The following is a 16,820-nucleotide window of genomic DNA, read 5'->3' as shown; positions in this document are numbered from 1 at the left end:
TCCCTAAGCCCACTGTGCTCTTTGTATATGAAACTTTGAAGTGAAAGATGGTATCTCTTAGTGGTAGTTTTAATAAAACAGAATAGTTAATCCAACTTCTTGTCTGATAGCCTTTGTGTAATAGTTAAGAGAGATACCTCCATTTTAAGAGTTATCTTGAATAGTCCAATGGCAGAGCTGTTGTGTGTATCTGAATGGCCTTTTACAAATGTCCCAAGAAAGATGCTTTTCCAGTATATGAATTAATTAACTGTTTTAAATATATTAATAACTTTGTTGCAATTGTACTGAATCACCTAAAAATAATTATATATTTGGTCATAGCTCCTTTAACATTTCAAAATATTTGTTTTCAAGGTCTCAGCCCTGTAATATTCAGATATTTAAAGCAATTAACATATTCTGAGACAAGCTAATTCAGTGATAACTACACACATGGAAATCTTTTGGTTTTGAGTGATTACTGTTTTCATCCTTGAGTAAGAAAACAGGTTGTATGACAGAGGTGAATATAGCTCTTGTATGTGAAGTGGAAAATACCATACACTCCTTATATGGCTAAATGAAGCAGTGAGGGTAATGTACTATAATTACAATGGATGAGAATTTGGGACTTTGTACTCCTCTATTTTTAACAGTTGCTAGCATATGGTAATTCAGGGTCGTCAAACCATAGTCTTTCACTGTTAATACTAGTGATAAAAGAATGGATTCTAAATTTGCCAGTCTTGTGACCGAGGCAGCAAGCATTAGGAGGATTCAAAAATGAAAATCTGGCAACCCCAGAATTATCTTGACTGTCTACTTAAATCTCAGATGCATTTTTAAAGTCCCGCCCCCACTCCATCTCACAGACTCCCTCCCTCTGACCTCAAATCCAACCAGAAGCATTTCTCCACTCTGCAGAGAATTTTTCAGGCTCCCGTTGAGACCTGAAACGCCAAGAAGCCAGGAAATCTCTTGGGCGGTGAATTGGAGACGAGAAAATTGGAGAATAAGCAGAAAAACCACAATCCTTAGAGTAATAAGAAGCAAACACGTCTAAACGTTTCAGTAGGTTTCTTTTCTTTCTTTTTTCCTTTTCTTTCTTTTTTCTTTTTGAGTCATTTTTTCATTTATACTACGCTGGACTCGAACTGGCTAAGTAGTCAAGGCTGACCTTGAATTTTTGATCCTCTTGCTTCTACCTCCAGAGTACTAGGATTACAAGCATGCGCCACCACGCCCGGCGATTTTCCTCTTTTTTAAAAACTGGGTTTTCTTTTATATTAAAACGTCTCCTAACAAAATGGAGTAGCTGCCGCTACTGAGAGGCCAGAGAATGATTGTGCAGCTGAGTTCTTCCAACAAATGCCTAAGATTTCCTCTCTCGTGGTTCGCTGCAGCCAAATGAAACAATTATCCGCAGCAAGAAGGCAGTTTGCTAATCAAGAGGCTGTCTTTTTCTTGTTTTTTCTTTTCTTTTTTTTTTAAGTGCTCCAGCTGGGGAAGGGGAAAAGAGAGGGTCGTGTATCACGTCTTTTTAACCTTGCTGAAGGACGCAGCACTATTTATTGACGTATGCAAATAGCTGGGGGAGGGTGGTGCTTGGGAAAAAAACAGGAACCAGAATCAGTTTCTCATCGCAGGATGAACGCTCGGAGTTCCGGTGAAGGGGAAAGAGACGTGGCGAAATTGCTGTCTTTCTGTCTTATAAGCACATCTCTCACTAGTACAGAAAAAGGACAGAAACGTCAGAAAGGGTGAAGACGCTCTCGGAGTGTTTTTAGAGACCTTGTTCGAGCCCTCCTACCCCCACCCCCCTTCTCCAGCCCGACCTGCTCTTCTAAATGCGAGCTTATGGATTTGCATTGCAATTGGCTAGTGGCGGTGGCACTGGATTTTCGCAAGTAAAACACCCGCCCGCTTCAGTGAGGGCATTCATGATCACACTGACAATAACGCATCTCTCTTTCTTCCCGTTTCAGCTGCGCAAACCATGCAGGATGATTTACTGATGGACAAAAGCAAAACCCAGCCCCAGTCTCAGCAGCAGCAGCAGCGGCAGCAGCAGCAGCAACAGCTCCAGCCCGAGCCCGGCGCAGCCGAAGCCCCGTCCACGCCCCTCTCCTCAGAGACCCCCAAGCCCGAAGACAGTAGCGCAGTGCCGGCCCTCAGCCCCGCCTCGGCCCCGCCAGCCCCCAACGGCCCCGACAAGATGCAGATGGAGTCGCCGCTCCTGCCGGGCTTGAGTTTCCATCAGCCCCCTCAGCAGCCGCCGCCGCCGCCGCAGGAGCCCGCGGCGCCCGGAGCGTCGCTGTCGCCGTCCTTTGGCAGCACCTGGTCCACGGGCACGACGAACGCGGTAGAAGACAGCTTCTTCCAGGGGATCACCCCGGTCAACGGGACCATGCTCTTCCAAAACTTCCCGCACCACGTCAACCCGGTCTTCGGAGGCACCTTCTCCCCGCAGATCGGCCTGGCGCAGACCCAGCACCACCAGCAGCCGCCGCCGCCCGCGCCGCAGCCGCCGCAGCCCGCGCAGCCCCCGCAGGCGCAGCCCTCGCAGCAACGCCGCTCGCCCGCCAGCCCCAGCCAGGCGCCCTATGCGCAGAGGAGCGCCGCCGCCTACGGCCACCAACCCATCATGACCAGCAAGCCGTCCTCATCCTCGGCCGCTGCAGCCGCTGCTGCCGCGGCCGCCGCCTCCTCGGCCTCGTCCAGCTGGAACACGCACCAAAGCGTGAACGCCGCCTGGAGTGCCCCGTCCAACCCGTGGGGTGGCCTACAGGCTGGCCGGGACCCTCGCCGCGCTGTCGGCGTGGGTGTGGGCGTGGGTGTGGGGGTACCCTCCCCGCTTAACCCCATCTCGCCGCTCAAAAAGCCCTTCTCCAGCAATGTGATCGCACCACCCAAGTTCCCTCGTGCGGCCCCGCTCACCTCCAAATCCTGGATGGAGGATAACGCTTTCCGGACCGATAATGGTAACAATCTGTTGCCTTTTCAGGTAATACCCCCGTGCTCTTGCACACGCCTTCCTCCCGCCGGTTTTCCCCCTTTCCGGTTTTTTGTTGTTTTTTAATCGCTCCACCCGCTGTTATTTAGAAGGGATGGCAAAGTACAGCTCCCTTCAAATCTTGGGTTCATTGGGACTATTCCTCCCAATGTGGGTGGGGGTGGGGAGTGAGGTTGGGGGAACATTGTGACTGCTGCCGGGCAGAAAAGGGCCTTTTTTTCTTCCAGTTCCTTTCTTCCTTCACTGTGCTTGTGCTTCTTATTTTGGCTTTCTTTGACAAATGAAGCCGCAATTGTACAGCCAGGTGCGGAGTAGTCCCAAGAGGAGTAGGCTGAGATTCCTATCATTTTAAGTAGCTACACATTTTCAGGTTACGCAATCCTAGGCTCTAGGTGCTGGAAAGCCATCCACGCCCAAACCACCCTGGCTTTACTCTTAAAGCGGTTAATAGCCTTTGAGTGGTGCTATTTCAAATAGTTGCATATGCCCAACTAAACTAATGTGAACACATGTGTTTATGTCTCACTCAGGCGCTGGAATCGCTAATAATCAGCATATGGCTCTTGCCAGGAAAATTGAGTGTGAGATTCCAATAAACACCCTGAACTATAAGGGACGGAAGTAGAAGAGTGGAAATTCTAGGGGGACTATTCCCATGTTCCTTAAAAGAAGGATTTAGGTTTTTTTCAGGAGACAGACAATAGGACACGACCTTCAGAGCCATATTGCAATGGAGTCTATGTGCTAGCTAGCACTGAAATATTTAAAGCTGCAGTGGCCTTCACCAGTCGGGTTATTTAAGAAGACAATGCAGATCAATTACACCATTTGAAACTGGGCAAAGTGAAAGTCTTGCAACTTTAATGAAAAATGAGTCTTGTGCCTTGGTATTAAATGCCAATGAAAAATCCAGGAAGTGCTCCGGACAGGAATATTGAATGGAGAAAGTGCCCTGTTTCTGTTGCTTTCTCATTAGTCTGTAGCCACAGCAGTAGGAAGGGTCAGAAAGGGGTGCTGAGAGTCTGACAGGCTTACCAGGCACTTGTGAATTGATTTGTCCATAAGCTTTTAGGCTCTGTTGTGAGAGAAAATCTGGGCGTGGTGGTGAGAGCTTGTACTTCAGCACCAAGGCTGGGCTATAGGATTGGGAGTTCCAGCTCAGCCTTGGTTACGTCCATGTTCTTGTCTCAAAAAAGGAAAGAAAAGGAATCCTTTGACCCCTGATGACAGATGATAGACTGGCAATTGGACCAAGGTAGAATCTGGTACAGCTGGAGCCTTCAATTTGCTACTCTTTGCCTTTCAGATGTTGGGGGGTGGGTCCTGTCATGTCCCAAGGAAATCACAAGGCTGTAGCAAGAACTTTTGTTCTCGACAGTTCAAGGAGGTTCATGAAACCTTTAGATTGTGTGTAGGAGTTTTGTTGTCTGGGTTAGGGGCTTTTCCCGGGTGGTGCTCAGGCTGGTGCCCAAGTCTCGCTCATGCTGAGCGCATTCCCTGTGGAGCTACATTCTTAGTCCTGAGGAGAGGCTTCAGTAAGGGTCTTCCAAGAATATTAATATTAATGTAATATTCAGGTACATTTTTAGTTTTCTCAAAGGGTCTTACGTAGCTTCTGCTTGTCTCAGAATATGCTGTTTGGTGAGGATGACCTTGAACTCCCAATCCTCCTGCCTCCACCTTCCAGGTGCTAGGGTTACCTGCTACCATCCTCATCTTATTTCTTTCCATTCTAACGCTTATTTTAACAAACGGAGATGTTTTGCAATGGCCTTAGTTCTGTAGGTGGAGAACGGTGAGCAGGACAGGAGATGCTGTAGTTGGTTGGCACTTGGAGAGGCCCTCTGCCTTCACAGTTCCTCATTTTATTCTGAGGCTTTCTATCCAATCCCACTCAGAGAAGATAATCTAGATTCCTCTTTAATGTTTAAAATAATTGTGTGTGCGTGCATGTAAGTGTGCATGTAAGTATGCGAGAGCCAGTGCAGTTGAGCTTGCATACCTGGTTTATGTTTGGAGGTCAGAGGAAAACCTTGTGGAGTTCGTTCTCTCATTCACCTTTATGTGGATTTGGGATCAAACTGATTGACAGGTTTTCAGTCTCCCTTAAATTCTTGTCTTGAATTCTCAGGAGTTTATTTAATCTGAATACAAACTTTTTTTTCCTTATTTATTTTGAGATCTGAGGTCTTTCTACATTGCCCAGAGTGTTGTTGAACCCCTGACTCAAGTGGTCTTCTTACCTCTGCCTCCCAGGCAAGTGAGATTACAGTTATGTGGCATTGTATCTGGCTATTGAATATGATCAGTCTTTACTAATTAGCACCTTAAAAGGGGATTAGGTCTTACATTGGCGAATATCTTTGATCCTAGCACTCTGAGGATCTGTGAGTTCCAGGTCAGCCTGGTCTATAGATTGAGTTCCAGGCCAGCCAAGGACACAGAGAAACCCTGTCTTGAAAAACAACAACAAAAATTTCTTGGGGAGGGTGACTGGAAAGAAATATAATCCAAAATTTCACCAATCATGGAGGTGCCAGAGATATGGCTGTTGGTTAAGTGCTTATCACGAAAGCATGGGGACTTGAATTTTGCTCTGAAGCATCTGCATAAAAACTGCGTGTTCTGGCCCATGTTGGGGAGACAGGAGGGTCTCCTAAGGCTTGCTGGTCAGTGAGCTCCAGGTTCAGTGAGAGGGCCTGTCTTAGAAACTAGTGAGAGCCATAGAGGAAGACAACTGGCCTGTGCATATGTGTGCAAACACACACACACACACACACCACCACCACCACCACCACCACCAGTCCCTGATATTGAGTAGTTGTGTGAAGATTGCCAGCATTTTTCAACAAACCATTATAATGCTAGTAAGAGCAAAACACCTTTGTACTTTTTTTTTTGGGTAATAGATGGTAGCACTATTGAATGGGCAAAAGTGATTGAGTCATTTGGTTAAAATTAAACATTTTTTGGCCTCAAGAAAAATTATATGTACTCTGTGTTTGTTTTACTTCTTATTAAAATGGTCCTTTAAGGTTTTTTTTTTTAAGATATTTTTTTTTATTTATATGAATGTGTCTGTGTGAGTATATGCCATGCATCTGCAGGTGCCTGCCGAGATAGAAGAGGGCATTGGATTCCCTAAAGTAGAATTATGTTCAGTAACTTTCAGATGTGGGTGTTGGAAAGAGTAGTAATTGCTCTTACCTGCTGCACTTCTCCAGCTGGACCTTTAAGGTTTTGAAGTAACATTGTATTGAGAGTAGTTGGACTGAATGGTGCACACCTGTATGCAGTCAAGAGGCTGAGTCAGGAAGATGCCTTGGCCAATGCTGTGAAAAACCTGTTTGTGGTTTTGTTTTGTTTTGAGACAGGTTTCTCTCTACACTGATATTCCTGGCTGTCCTGGAATGCATTATGTAGACTAGGCTGGCCTTGAACTCATAGAGGTCTGCCTGCCTCTGCCTCCTGCTGCCCAGTGCTGGGATTAAAGGTGTGCACCACCATGCCTGGCAAAAACTAATTAATTAGTTTTTGTTTTTTTTCAAGACAGGGCTTCGCTCTGTAGCTCTGGCTGTACTGGAACTTGCTTTGTAGGCCATGCTGGCCTCAAACTCAGAGATCCCCCTCCCCTGCCTCTGTCTCCCAAAGGCTGAGATTTAAAGGCGTTCCCCACCCACAGCCTGGCAAAATCCCGTTCCTTAAAAAATGTTTTAGATCCAGAATTCCTGTGATTTTAGCCCCAGGAGCTGAGGCAGAAGGCTTACTTATGAGTTTGAGGCCGTCCAGGGCTACAGAGTGAAATCTGCCCTCAAAGCAACTGAAGAGCAGCAGAACTGGAACCGAACAATAGCTTGGCTGTGCTTTGCTTGCAGATTTGCCAGACTTGGTTTGTGTTAATAACTGTGCCAAGTATGCTTTTTGTTTTGTTTTTAAATTTTTATTTTGCCGGGCGGTGGTGGCGCATGCCTTTAATCCCAGCACTCAGGAGGCAGAGGCAGGCGGATCTCTGTGAGTTCAAGGCCAGCCTGGTCTACAGAGTGAGTTCCAGGAAAGGTGCAAAGCTACACAAGAGAAACCCTCTCTCAAAAAACCAAAAAAAAAAAAAAATTTTTTTTTTAATTTTATGTGTATTCAGGTTTAGCCTGAGTGTATGTCTGTGCACTACCTCCATGCCCTTGGAGGCTAGAAGAGAAGATTGATCCCCTAGGACTGGAGTAACAGATGGTTGTGAGTCATCATGTGGGTGCTGGGAATTGAGCCCAAGTCCTTTGGAAGAGCAACCAGTGCTCTTAACCACTGAGCCATCTCTCCAGCCCCATGTCAAATATGTTTAAAAATCCAAGTATCTTGTTTCTCAACAGGCAGAATTTCATTTCTGTGCATTTATTTAAATCATTTTTCTAGGACTGGATATATTTGGTTTCTTTAAATTGAGGTTTTCTTTGTGTTTCGTTTTATGAGACAGGTTTTCATTGTGTAGCCCTGGCTAGCCTGGAACTCACAAAGATCACCCAGTCTCTATGCCTTTCAAATGCTAGAGTTAAAGGTGTGCCTGATTTTTGTTTTGTTGTTGTTTGGAGATAGTCACACCTTTAGCCAGGGTTGGTCTGGGTGGAACTGATATTTTCCTGCTTCCTCTTCCTGAGGGCTTAGATTACAGGAATGTATCACCATATCTGGCCTAAATTGAGAAGTTTAGTTCATGAATACCTATTTTTTTTTAAAGATTTTATTTTTAATTGTGTGTGTGTGTGTGTGTGTGTGTGTGTGTGTGTGTACAGTACACTTGGTGTCCACAGGGGCCAGAAGATGGCACAGCGGTGGCGCACCCCTTTAATCCCAGCACTCAGGAGGCAGAGTCAGGTGGATCTCTGGCAGCTTGAGGCCAGCCTGGGCTACAAAGTGAGATCCAGGACAGGCACCAAAGCTACACAGAGAAACCCTGTCTCGAAAAACAAACAAAACAATACAAAAAAAAAAAAAAAAAAAAAGTGAGCCACAGGTGTGGCTCTTTAATATTTGTTCTTTTTAAACAGGCCCCCATGCTAAAAGAGACTTTCAACAGTATCTCTTATCAAGTGTCTTTTTGACTTTGTTGTATATTTCTGAAATGTGGTCTCTTAATAGTACAAGCTGGCCTCAAGCTTGTTTATATAGCCAAGGCTGCCCAGGACACTTCTGTCTCAGCCTCCTGAGTGCCCAGCTTCCAGCACATCTGACTTAAAAAAAAACAAAAGAAACGAAGAAAAGCTCATGTTGTTGGCAGTGCTCCTTCACTTTCTTCTGTCCTTTCCCACATCACAAGAACCTCGTGTGGTTTGTTTTGTAAAAGCAATCACTGCTTTCAGTGTGGCTTTCTAAACCACACAGGCTTCCTTAGTCCAATAAACTTGATTGGTTTTCCTGCCTCGAGGTGGCTGCTTCTTTAGGGATTACTTGTATCTAAAAGCTGTTTCATTTCTGTAAATAAGTGAGCTTCTGAGAGGTGAGTGACATCACTCGGGTCATAGAACTCCAGCCAGTCTCATTGCTGCATGTCTGTGGCTTCCTCTCGTGCTCGTGCCGTCAGAATTCATTGAACTTGGGTTCTCTTTGGACTCCAAAGGGATTTTGTGATAGAACTATTTAGTGAGGTTTTAATTCGTGTGTGTGTGTGTGTGTGTGTGTGTGTGTGTGTGTGTGTGTATGTGTATGTGTGGGTGTGTATGTGTATATGTGTGTGTGTGTGTGTATGTGTATGTGTATGTGGGTGTGTGGGTATACTTGTGTATATACAGGTACGTTCACCCTTGTGTATGGATTTGGAGACCAGAGATCAGTTTCTGGTGTCTTTGTTTGCTAGTTCTTTTATTTTTGGAGACAGGGTCTTATTGAACATGACACTTGCTATTTCTGCTAGACTGGCTGGCCAATGAGTACACAGGATATGCCTTTTTTCTGCCTCTCTCCATCCCCAGTGCTGGGATTACAGGCAGGGGCCACCATGCCCAGTTTTTATGTAGTTGCTGAACTACTAATCCCCCTCTCTCCATGTCCCGAGCTCTGGGGTTACAGGTGTGTACCACCACTCCTGGTTTTTTGGAGTTTGTGGAGGTTGGAGAGGAACAAGGTCTTGTCATCCAGTTCAGTCTAATCTCAGATGTAAGACTCTCCTGCTTCAGCCTGTGTTATAGGCAGATGCAACCACTCCTGGCTTTATTGAGGTTCTCTATTAGGTTGGCGAATTTTATCAGCAGAGCTTAAGAATGGTGGGACCTTCCAGTGAGGGAACTACACATGTGCCACTCTGTATTATGAGACAGGGGAGCCTGTGTACGTGAAAGGGCTAGAAAAGAAGTAGTCTGTCTGTGGGAAATTTAGATTTAAGCAACATACTTTGTTTGTTTGTTTGTTTGTTTCAAGGCAGGGTTTCTCTGTATTATTTTGGTGCCTGTCCTGGATAGCACTCTGTAGACCAGGCTGGCCTCGAACTCACATCACAGAGTTGCACCTGGCTCTGCCTCTGCCCAGCTAAGCAACATTCTTGTCCAAGGAAGTTTAGAAGGGACCTTTGGAAGCACTTAATCTCTGATCACTCTGTAGGAAATCAGATTTCTAGCATGTGACTTGCCCAAATTCAGGTGGGTGCTTTATGTCAATAGTAGGGTTTGAACTCAACCCTGCTTCACAATTTGGAGGAAATTCTGTGAATATCTCATCTATAAAGTAGAAATGATAATAATTTACTTTGAGTTGGTTTACAGTAATTGTTACTGTAATGATGACCAGAATCTCTATGTGGACATATCACGGTATGATATGGCCAATGATTTCATTTAGTGCTATCTATTGAATAGCTCCAAAATATTGTGTAAAATGTTACTTATGTTTCTTTTCTGTTTGCTTAGGATTGTGTTTTCATAATAGGATGAGCTCACACAACACAATCTAAATATCCCAAACTGCCATATAATACCATGTATTCTTTTTTTTCTATGTGATAGTATTCTTAATTATCAAAGCCTCTGGTCCTGGTGGTACAGATGATATTTCATCATTTTCCTATGGCCAGGCCCTGTGTTAATCATTTCACTTGTAGCTTCTCATTGAAACTCCTTTGAGGTAGAAGACTATTGTCCTCAATATGCTGATTGGGAAATTCAGGGCTGGTACATTTACATTGTTTGCTCAAGATCTTATTTATTTATTTATTTATTTATTTATTTTTTACTTTTTACTCTTTTGGGGGGCCCACCACCCAGCTCCCAAATAAATCACACACAGAGACTTATTATTATTTGTAAATGCCCAGCCTTAGCTTAGCTTGTTTCTTGTCAGCTTTTCTTAAATTATCCCATCTACCTTTTGCTTCTGGGCTTTTATCTTTCTCTATTTCTGTATATCTTTTCTTTCCTTCTTATTCCATGTGTGGCTGGCCCCTTCTTTTCTCAATCCTTGATCTCTCTTGCTCCTCCTCCTGTTCTTCCCCTTCTATTTATTCTCTCTGCCTGCCAGCCCTGCCTATCCTTTCTTGTGCCCAGCTATTGGCCATTCAGCTCTTTATTAGGCCAATCAGGTGTTTCAGGCAGGTAAAGTAACACAGCTTCACAGAGTTAAACAAATGTAACATAAAAGAATGCAACACACTTGGCATCATAAAACAAATATTCCACAGCATAAACAAATGTAACACACCTTAAAATAATATCCCACAACATCTTTTTTTTTTTCTTATTTATTTATTATGCATACAACATTCTGCCACCATGTAACTTTGCACGCCAGAAGAGGGCACCAGATTTCATTATAGATGGTTGTGAACCACCATGTGGGTGCTGGGAATTGAACTCAGAACCTCTGGAAGAGCAGTCAGTGCTGTTAACCTCTGAGCCATCTCTCCAGCCCACAACATCTTATAGTTAGTAATTTACTAACTTGGGACTTGAAACCAGGCACTCTGCCCAGTGGGGTGCACAGCTTTAATCCCAGCACTCACAGAGGCAGGTAGATCTCTGTGAGTTTGAGGCCATCCTGGTCTACACAGTGAGTTCCAGGACAACCAGGGAAACATAGTAAGCCCTTGTTGAAAACAAAACAAAAGAAAGTCTAGGCATTCTGCCTCAAGTTATGGTTGCTCTTAGCCCTTTGTACTGTCTCTACACATTGATACAGTATAGATGAATGTGCTTAGACTGAATTTATACTTCACTTTATGAGGAACCTTGGGGACTAAAAAATACTTTTAATCATGTGATCAAGTTATATAACAATAAGATATTTTTATTTCTAAAATTAAATGTTTTACTCAAAGTTGCATCAGAAATAAAATCTTTGACATTTTTCTGAGAGACTTTAGACATTAACTACAATTATAGTTGTTTGTATTATATAGTTAACTACAATTATAGTTGTTAGTATTATATAGTATAAATTTATTTCTTTTTCTTTTTTTAAACCATTTTCTTTATTGTATGTGTGTGCGTGTGTGTGCGTGCGTGTGTGTGTGTGTGTGTGTGTGTGTGTGTGTGTGTGTGTTATGTGTGTATAAGGGGTATCAGATCACCTGGAACTGGAGTTACAGTTATAAGCTGCCTGATGTGGGTGCTGGGAATGGAACTCAAGTCCTCTGCAAGTCCATGGATATGGTCTTATCCATTGAGTCATCTCTCCAGCCCCTATTTCTTTCTTTCTTTCTTTTTTTTTTTTTCTTGAGACAGGGTCTTGCTTTATGTCCCTCTGAATGGCCTGGAACTTCTATATAGTCCAGACTGGCCTTGAACTACGAGATTTGCCTGTTTTTACCTCCAGAGTGCTGGGATTAAGGGCATCTCTCACCGTGTCTGGCCCATACAATTTTTTTTTTAAAGAATAGTTTATTGAGAGCCAGACATGGTGGCACACACCTTTAATCCCAGCACTCAGGAGGCAGAAGCAGATGGATCTCTGTGAATTCGAGGCCAGCTGGCTCTACATAGTGAGTTCCGGATGGCCAGAGCTATGTAAAGAGTCTCTCTCTAAACAAAGAATAGTTTGTTGAGTATTGTAAGAGGGCAGTGGGTGGACAGTAACTGAGGAACCACCTGCAGCTGAGGGGCTTTAAGACTGTATGGAAGTGGAAGGAGAAAATTACAGTGGCGCTGCACACATGACCACTTAATCAGTAGTCACCGATGCTATCCATATTGATTAAATATTTTTGGAAAAAAATTCAAATTATTTCCCACTTAGATATGATTATAGAAAATTGTATCTTTTTCTGATTTGTGTCTAGGTAAATGTCACTGTTAACAGGAAGAAATTCCTTACATAAGTTGTGGGAATAAAAATGATATTAAAGGGCTGGGGATGTAATTTGATAAATATGTGTACCTTGCATGTATGAGGCCTGGGTTCTACCAGTATCCTCCCCACCCCATAAAAAAGTTCAAAAATAAGCCGGACATGATAGCACATTCTTTTAGTCCTAACACTTGGGAGGCAGAGGTAGGCAGATCACTGAGTTCAAGGCCAGCCTCATCTGCAAAGTGAGTTCCAGGACAGCTAGGGCAAGTTTAAAAATAAATATGCCAGCTTAGAATTTTTATATAATGAACATTTGTTTTGTTTAATTTTCCCTAAAAAACAACAAACTAAAAAACAAATAAACGGGATTGAGAGATGGCTCTTGTTGAGGAGCAGAGTTGGGTTCCCAGCAGCCAGGGGAGCTGACACCTTTGCCCTCTGTTGGTGCCAGCAGTTATGTGCACAAACCTACACACAGACCCAAATACATACACCTAATTAAAAAGACCCTGTCTCAAAAACTATACCAAAACAAACAGCTCCCAAATATCTGTCCCCCAAATTAACCATTCTTTCAGGAAGCAATGTGAATTGTCTAGTTTATATTTGTCTTAAAATAAGGGTAGAATAAAAAATAATTAAAAGTGGAAGTTCTCCTCTAGTTGATTTCTTTGTTGTTGAGACAGGTAATACAGTCTCATGGAGCTCAAGATGACCTAGAACTTCTCATCCTCCTGCCTCCACCGCCAGTGGTCAGGTTGTGGGTGTGCACCACTGTGCCTGGTTTTCTCGTAGTTATTCTTCACCACTGCTGTAATGCAGAACTACAGAAGACCTCACCACCCCGAGACTGTTCCAGAGCCCATTATTCTGTAGTTGGCAGCACAGGCTCGTTATCTGTACTCCATTTGAAAGGGGCCTGGAGAAGATGGCACAGTGGGTACAGTGCTGGCCCCTCAACCACGTACCCAAATTCAGTATCCAGCGCTTGATGTGAAGGCCAGGTATGACATCAACTGCCATCGATCTGCAGACTTACCCTTACACAGGAATATACACGCGAACACTCTTCATCATTGCATACACACAAAAAACGGGCTAGGAAATACTAGACTTTCTATGCCACTGAAACATTCAGAATTTAAATTGTATACTCCATAATTGCATGTTGAAAAGTGGTTAACTTTGTATAAACTCTACAACTCTGCAGTGAGTTAGTGTAACAATGTGATCTCTTAGACACAGTGTTTGAACTATCTGGCCTCTGACACTGATGCAGTTTTCTACTTTGTAGCCTTTTCTTTTGGCAGTTTGGAGTGAGGAAGACATTGACTGAGCCTTGACACAGTCATTGGTGATCAGAGTTAAGTCACTCATGCAGTGACTCCTTTCCTGTGTCTCAGTAAAAGTGGAGAGAAACTGCCTTCTTGTTTGCTTTATGAGAGAATATGATAGTGTTATAAAGATTAGATACTATTAGCTATTATAGGAGTACTGTTCTGCCTCTTGGATACGTGCTTAACTACTGAAATTGTAGTCAGAATTCAAGCTTAATAAGAGAAGGGTTATTGCTATTTCATAGTTCAGAGTAATCTTTGGTATCTGGAAATGGAGAAGACCTAGAAAAATATGAATCCAGCAGGTTCTTTGTATATTATGATCACTGTTTGTTTTTTGTTTGGTTGTTTTTTTTTGTTGTTTTTTGTTTGTTTGTTTGTTTAGAGATAAAATTTACTTTCGGTTGGGCTGACCTGGGACTCACTATGTAGCCTGGCTCCTAGCAATCTCCCTTAGCCTCAGGCCTGATCTGCTATGCGAGTGAGTGTGTGTGTGTGTGTGTGTGTGTGTGTGTGTGTGTGTGTACGTGTACACAACGCTCGCACATGAACACAACATGCACGCTACAGAAACCCCAACTGGTCTGTGGGGCGTTTACCCCCCCCCACAGTTCCCCAGAGTTTTCTTGAGTGCGATCAGCAGGAAATATTAGATAGAAGGATTTATTGTGGAGAATATCGCAGAGATAAACAGATCGAAAATAAAGGATAGCCTCGAGAGGGCCTGGAACCTATTCCAACGGGCCCCGACTGTCTCTGGCCTAGGTTTTTATAGAGATGCCAAGGGGTAGAGCAAAAGACCTCCTCCCCCAGCACAGCCAAGTGCAGACCATCTCAGACACCTGCACTCAGGCCCGTGGTCCTGATCATCCTCTATTCGGACCTGCTGGGTAAAGCCGAGGAACCCGAGAATGGGCGCCCACACTGGTCTTACATCCCCAGTCCAGTGTCTGTGTATTTTGGAAATCTAGTCATGAAGGATAGAGAGTATAGACTTAAGTCACAAAAATGAGATGTGTGACTTGTTGCTTCCTGCTTAACACAACTCACCAGTGGGTAAGAGTTATCCTTGCTCTGAACATATTAATTCCTAATGAGGGAAATACACTCTGTAAGTGGATTTTTCTGTTCTGCCTGCCAGCTCCCAAATAATCACATGGGGACTTCTTATTTGTTAATGTTCAGCCAATAGCTTAGGCTTGTTATTAACTAGCTCTTATAACTTAAATTAACCCATTTCTACTTATCTGTGTGTTGCCATGTGACTCGTGGCTTTTACCTGCTTTGTTTCATGTCTGTTCCCTCTTGCCTGCTGGCGACTCCATCTTCTTCCCAGCATCCTGTGTGCCTGAAAATCCTGCCTAGCTATTGGCTGTATAGCTTTTTATTAAACCATTCAGAATGACACATATTCACAGTATACAAAAAGATTATTCAACAATATTACCCCTTTTGTCTAAATAAAAAGGGAAATGTTTAGCTCTAACACAGTAAGGCTATATATAATAAGAACAACTATCAGGTAAGAATTACAGTCACAATGTTTAATCTATATTTGGAAATTTTGGAGAAAATACTTTATTATTTATTCTATCTTGATGAGTCCAAAGCTCTGTACCTAATTTACTTTTTATCATAACTAAAGAGAACTATAACTATGACTGTCTAGTCTTCAATTCCACCAAAGACCCAAGAAGGATAAAATATTACTTGAGTAAGCAGAAAGTGCAGAGCAAGCAACTTCTAAAACTAAAATAAATGACAGAAACAGCTGGCTTCCTGGACAGTCACCCAAGGTTCCTTGGTTGGGGCATCCTTCTTTGGTCTACAGACCTAGAATATCTGACACTTTTCTGTGAAGCAGGAATTTTGGAAGGATTGTCCTATCCTGTCTTGGCAAAGTTCGGCAAGTTTGGACGGCATACTGTCAGTAGTTGAGGCAAAGGCAGTTTCTTGAAAAAATGGCTAGCTTTTGCCATTAAAAAAACAAACTCTATATGGAAGTTCTTTGATTCCTATCATGCTATTTTGAAGTAAACTGGTGCTGCCAAGAACAGACATGTCTCACAATCATGAAAAGCCTTATGTTATTAAAACATTTTAAATGCCATGTTCTGTAGATCTTTGAAGTGTTTGAAGATCACCTATCTAAAATATGTCTCTGTATGACCTTGAAAACCTATCTAACATGACTGTAAGTTTGATAGTTATCTATAATGGTCATCTATGACCATTAACCTATATTATCCTAAATAGCTTTCAAAAACTATAAGTTTACATAACCCTTTTAAAGGAGCTGCATAGGTACAATACCTTTAACAAGAACAGAAACATATACAGCTTACAAAATTAACTTTAATTTTGTATCAATATACACAAATCCATACCAGTGTAAAAATTTTGAGGCTAGTAGTTTTTTTTTTTAGTTTGAAAATAGATACAATAATCTACCCTTTCATCTTACCATTTTTATATCCCCCTTTCTCTTTTCAGAACAAGATCCCTGAATCTAATCTCCTTTGTTCAGCTTTTTTTCTGACCATTACCAATAACAACTTGTAACTAACCCCCCTAAATGATGACAAATATCCATAACCCACTGAATGATCAAAAACCACCCACCTGTCTCTTGGGAATGTGGGCAGGTGTTGTGTTCTCTAGATTGCTTCCTAATGTCTGGGGGAGGCATTGGCATCTTTGGGGGACCCTGAGAAAATTAGGATAATAGTCAAGTCCTCACTAGAATAGTCTGTGAGGCTGGACCATCTCAGTAAGCATCCTTGAAGATGTTCTGGATGCAGAACTCTGAGGAAACTGCAATAGAGGCTCTCTGAGAGGCTGGATCACCTGGGCCATCTGTTTTTGTTGGTCCCCTTGCTCTGAAAACACATAAACTTTCAAAGGTAACATACATATCTGCATTAACACAAGTATGGACTGTGCATTGTACACAAGCCAGCCAATGATGAATTTTTGTTTTATGTTTGAGCAGCTAAAATATGTCACCTGTCTTGTAGTTATTTTAGGTTTATTTCTTTATGTTTGTAGCCAGGATTTTTAGGAGGTCTTCCCTGATCAAATCTGATCTCTATTAATCTGGAAGGAATGCCAGCCATTTGTTTTCTGTGGAAACAAAAGCATAACCTATCCCCCAATGCAACACATTATTTGACTTTCATTTTGAAGTTAAGACTTTTTAAAAAATATATAGGTTGATTTAATTT

At 42.8% G+C, this 16,820-nt stretch overlaps 1 protein-coding gene across 10 annotated transcripts in view; it reads left to right on the top strand.

The window, feature by feature from the left end:
• Positions 1-16,820, top strand: part of Cpeb3 (cytoplasmic polyadenylation element binding protein 3) — a 189,721-nt gene that overhangs the window by 32,428 nt on the left and 140,473 nt on the right. For 5 of the 10 annotated variants that reach the window (XM_037206527.1, XM_028882888.2, XM_028882885.2 and 2 more), the window contains exon 2: positions 1,968-2,986. In XM_037206527.1, the coding sequence (XP_037062422.1) occupies positions 1,979-2,986 (1,008 nt within the window). In that variant the 5' untranslated portion in view covers positions 1,968-1,978. Of the gene's footprint in view, positions 1-966; positions 1,054-1,651; positions 1,743-1,967; positions 2,987-16,820 lie in introns of those variants that run through there. The other 5 variants (XM_037206534.1, XM_037206531.1, XM_037206529.1 and 2 more) reach the window with 2 other exon arrangements.

This window comes from Peromyscus leucopus, chromosome 1 (genome assembly GCF_004664715.2).
Source record: "Peromyscus leucopus breed LL Stock chromosome 1, UCI_PerLeu_2.1, whole genome shotgun sequence".
In the NCBI taxonomy this organism is placed as follows: Eukaryota; Metazoa; Chordata; class Mammalia; order Rodentia; family Cricetidae; genus Peromyscus; species Peromyscus leucopus.
Note: the sequence above shows the minus strand (reverse complement) of the source record. Positions and strands in the feature narration are given on the sequence as shown.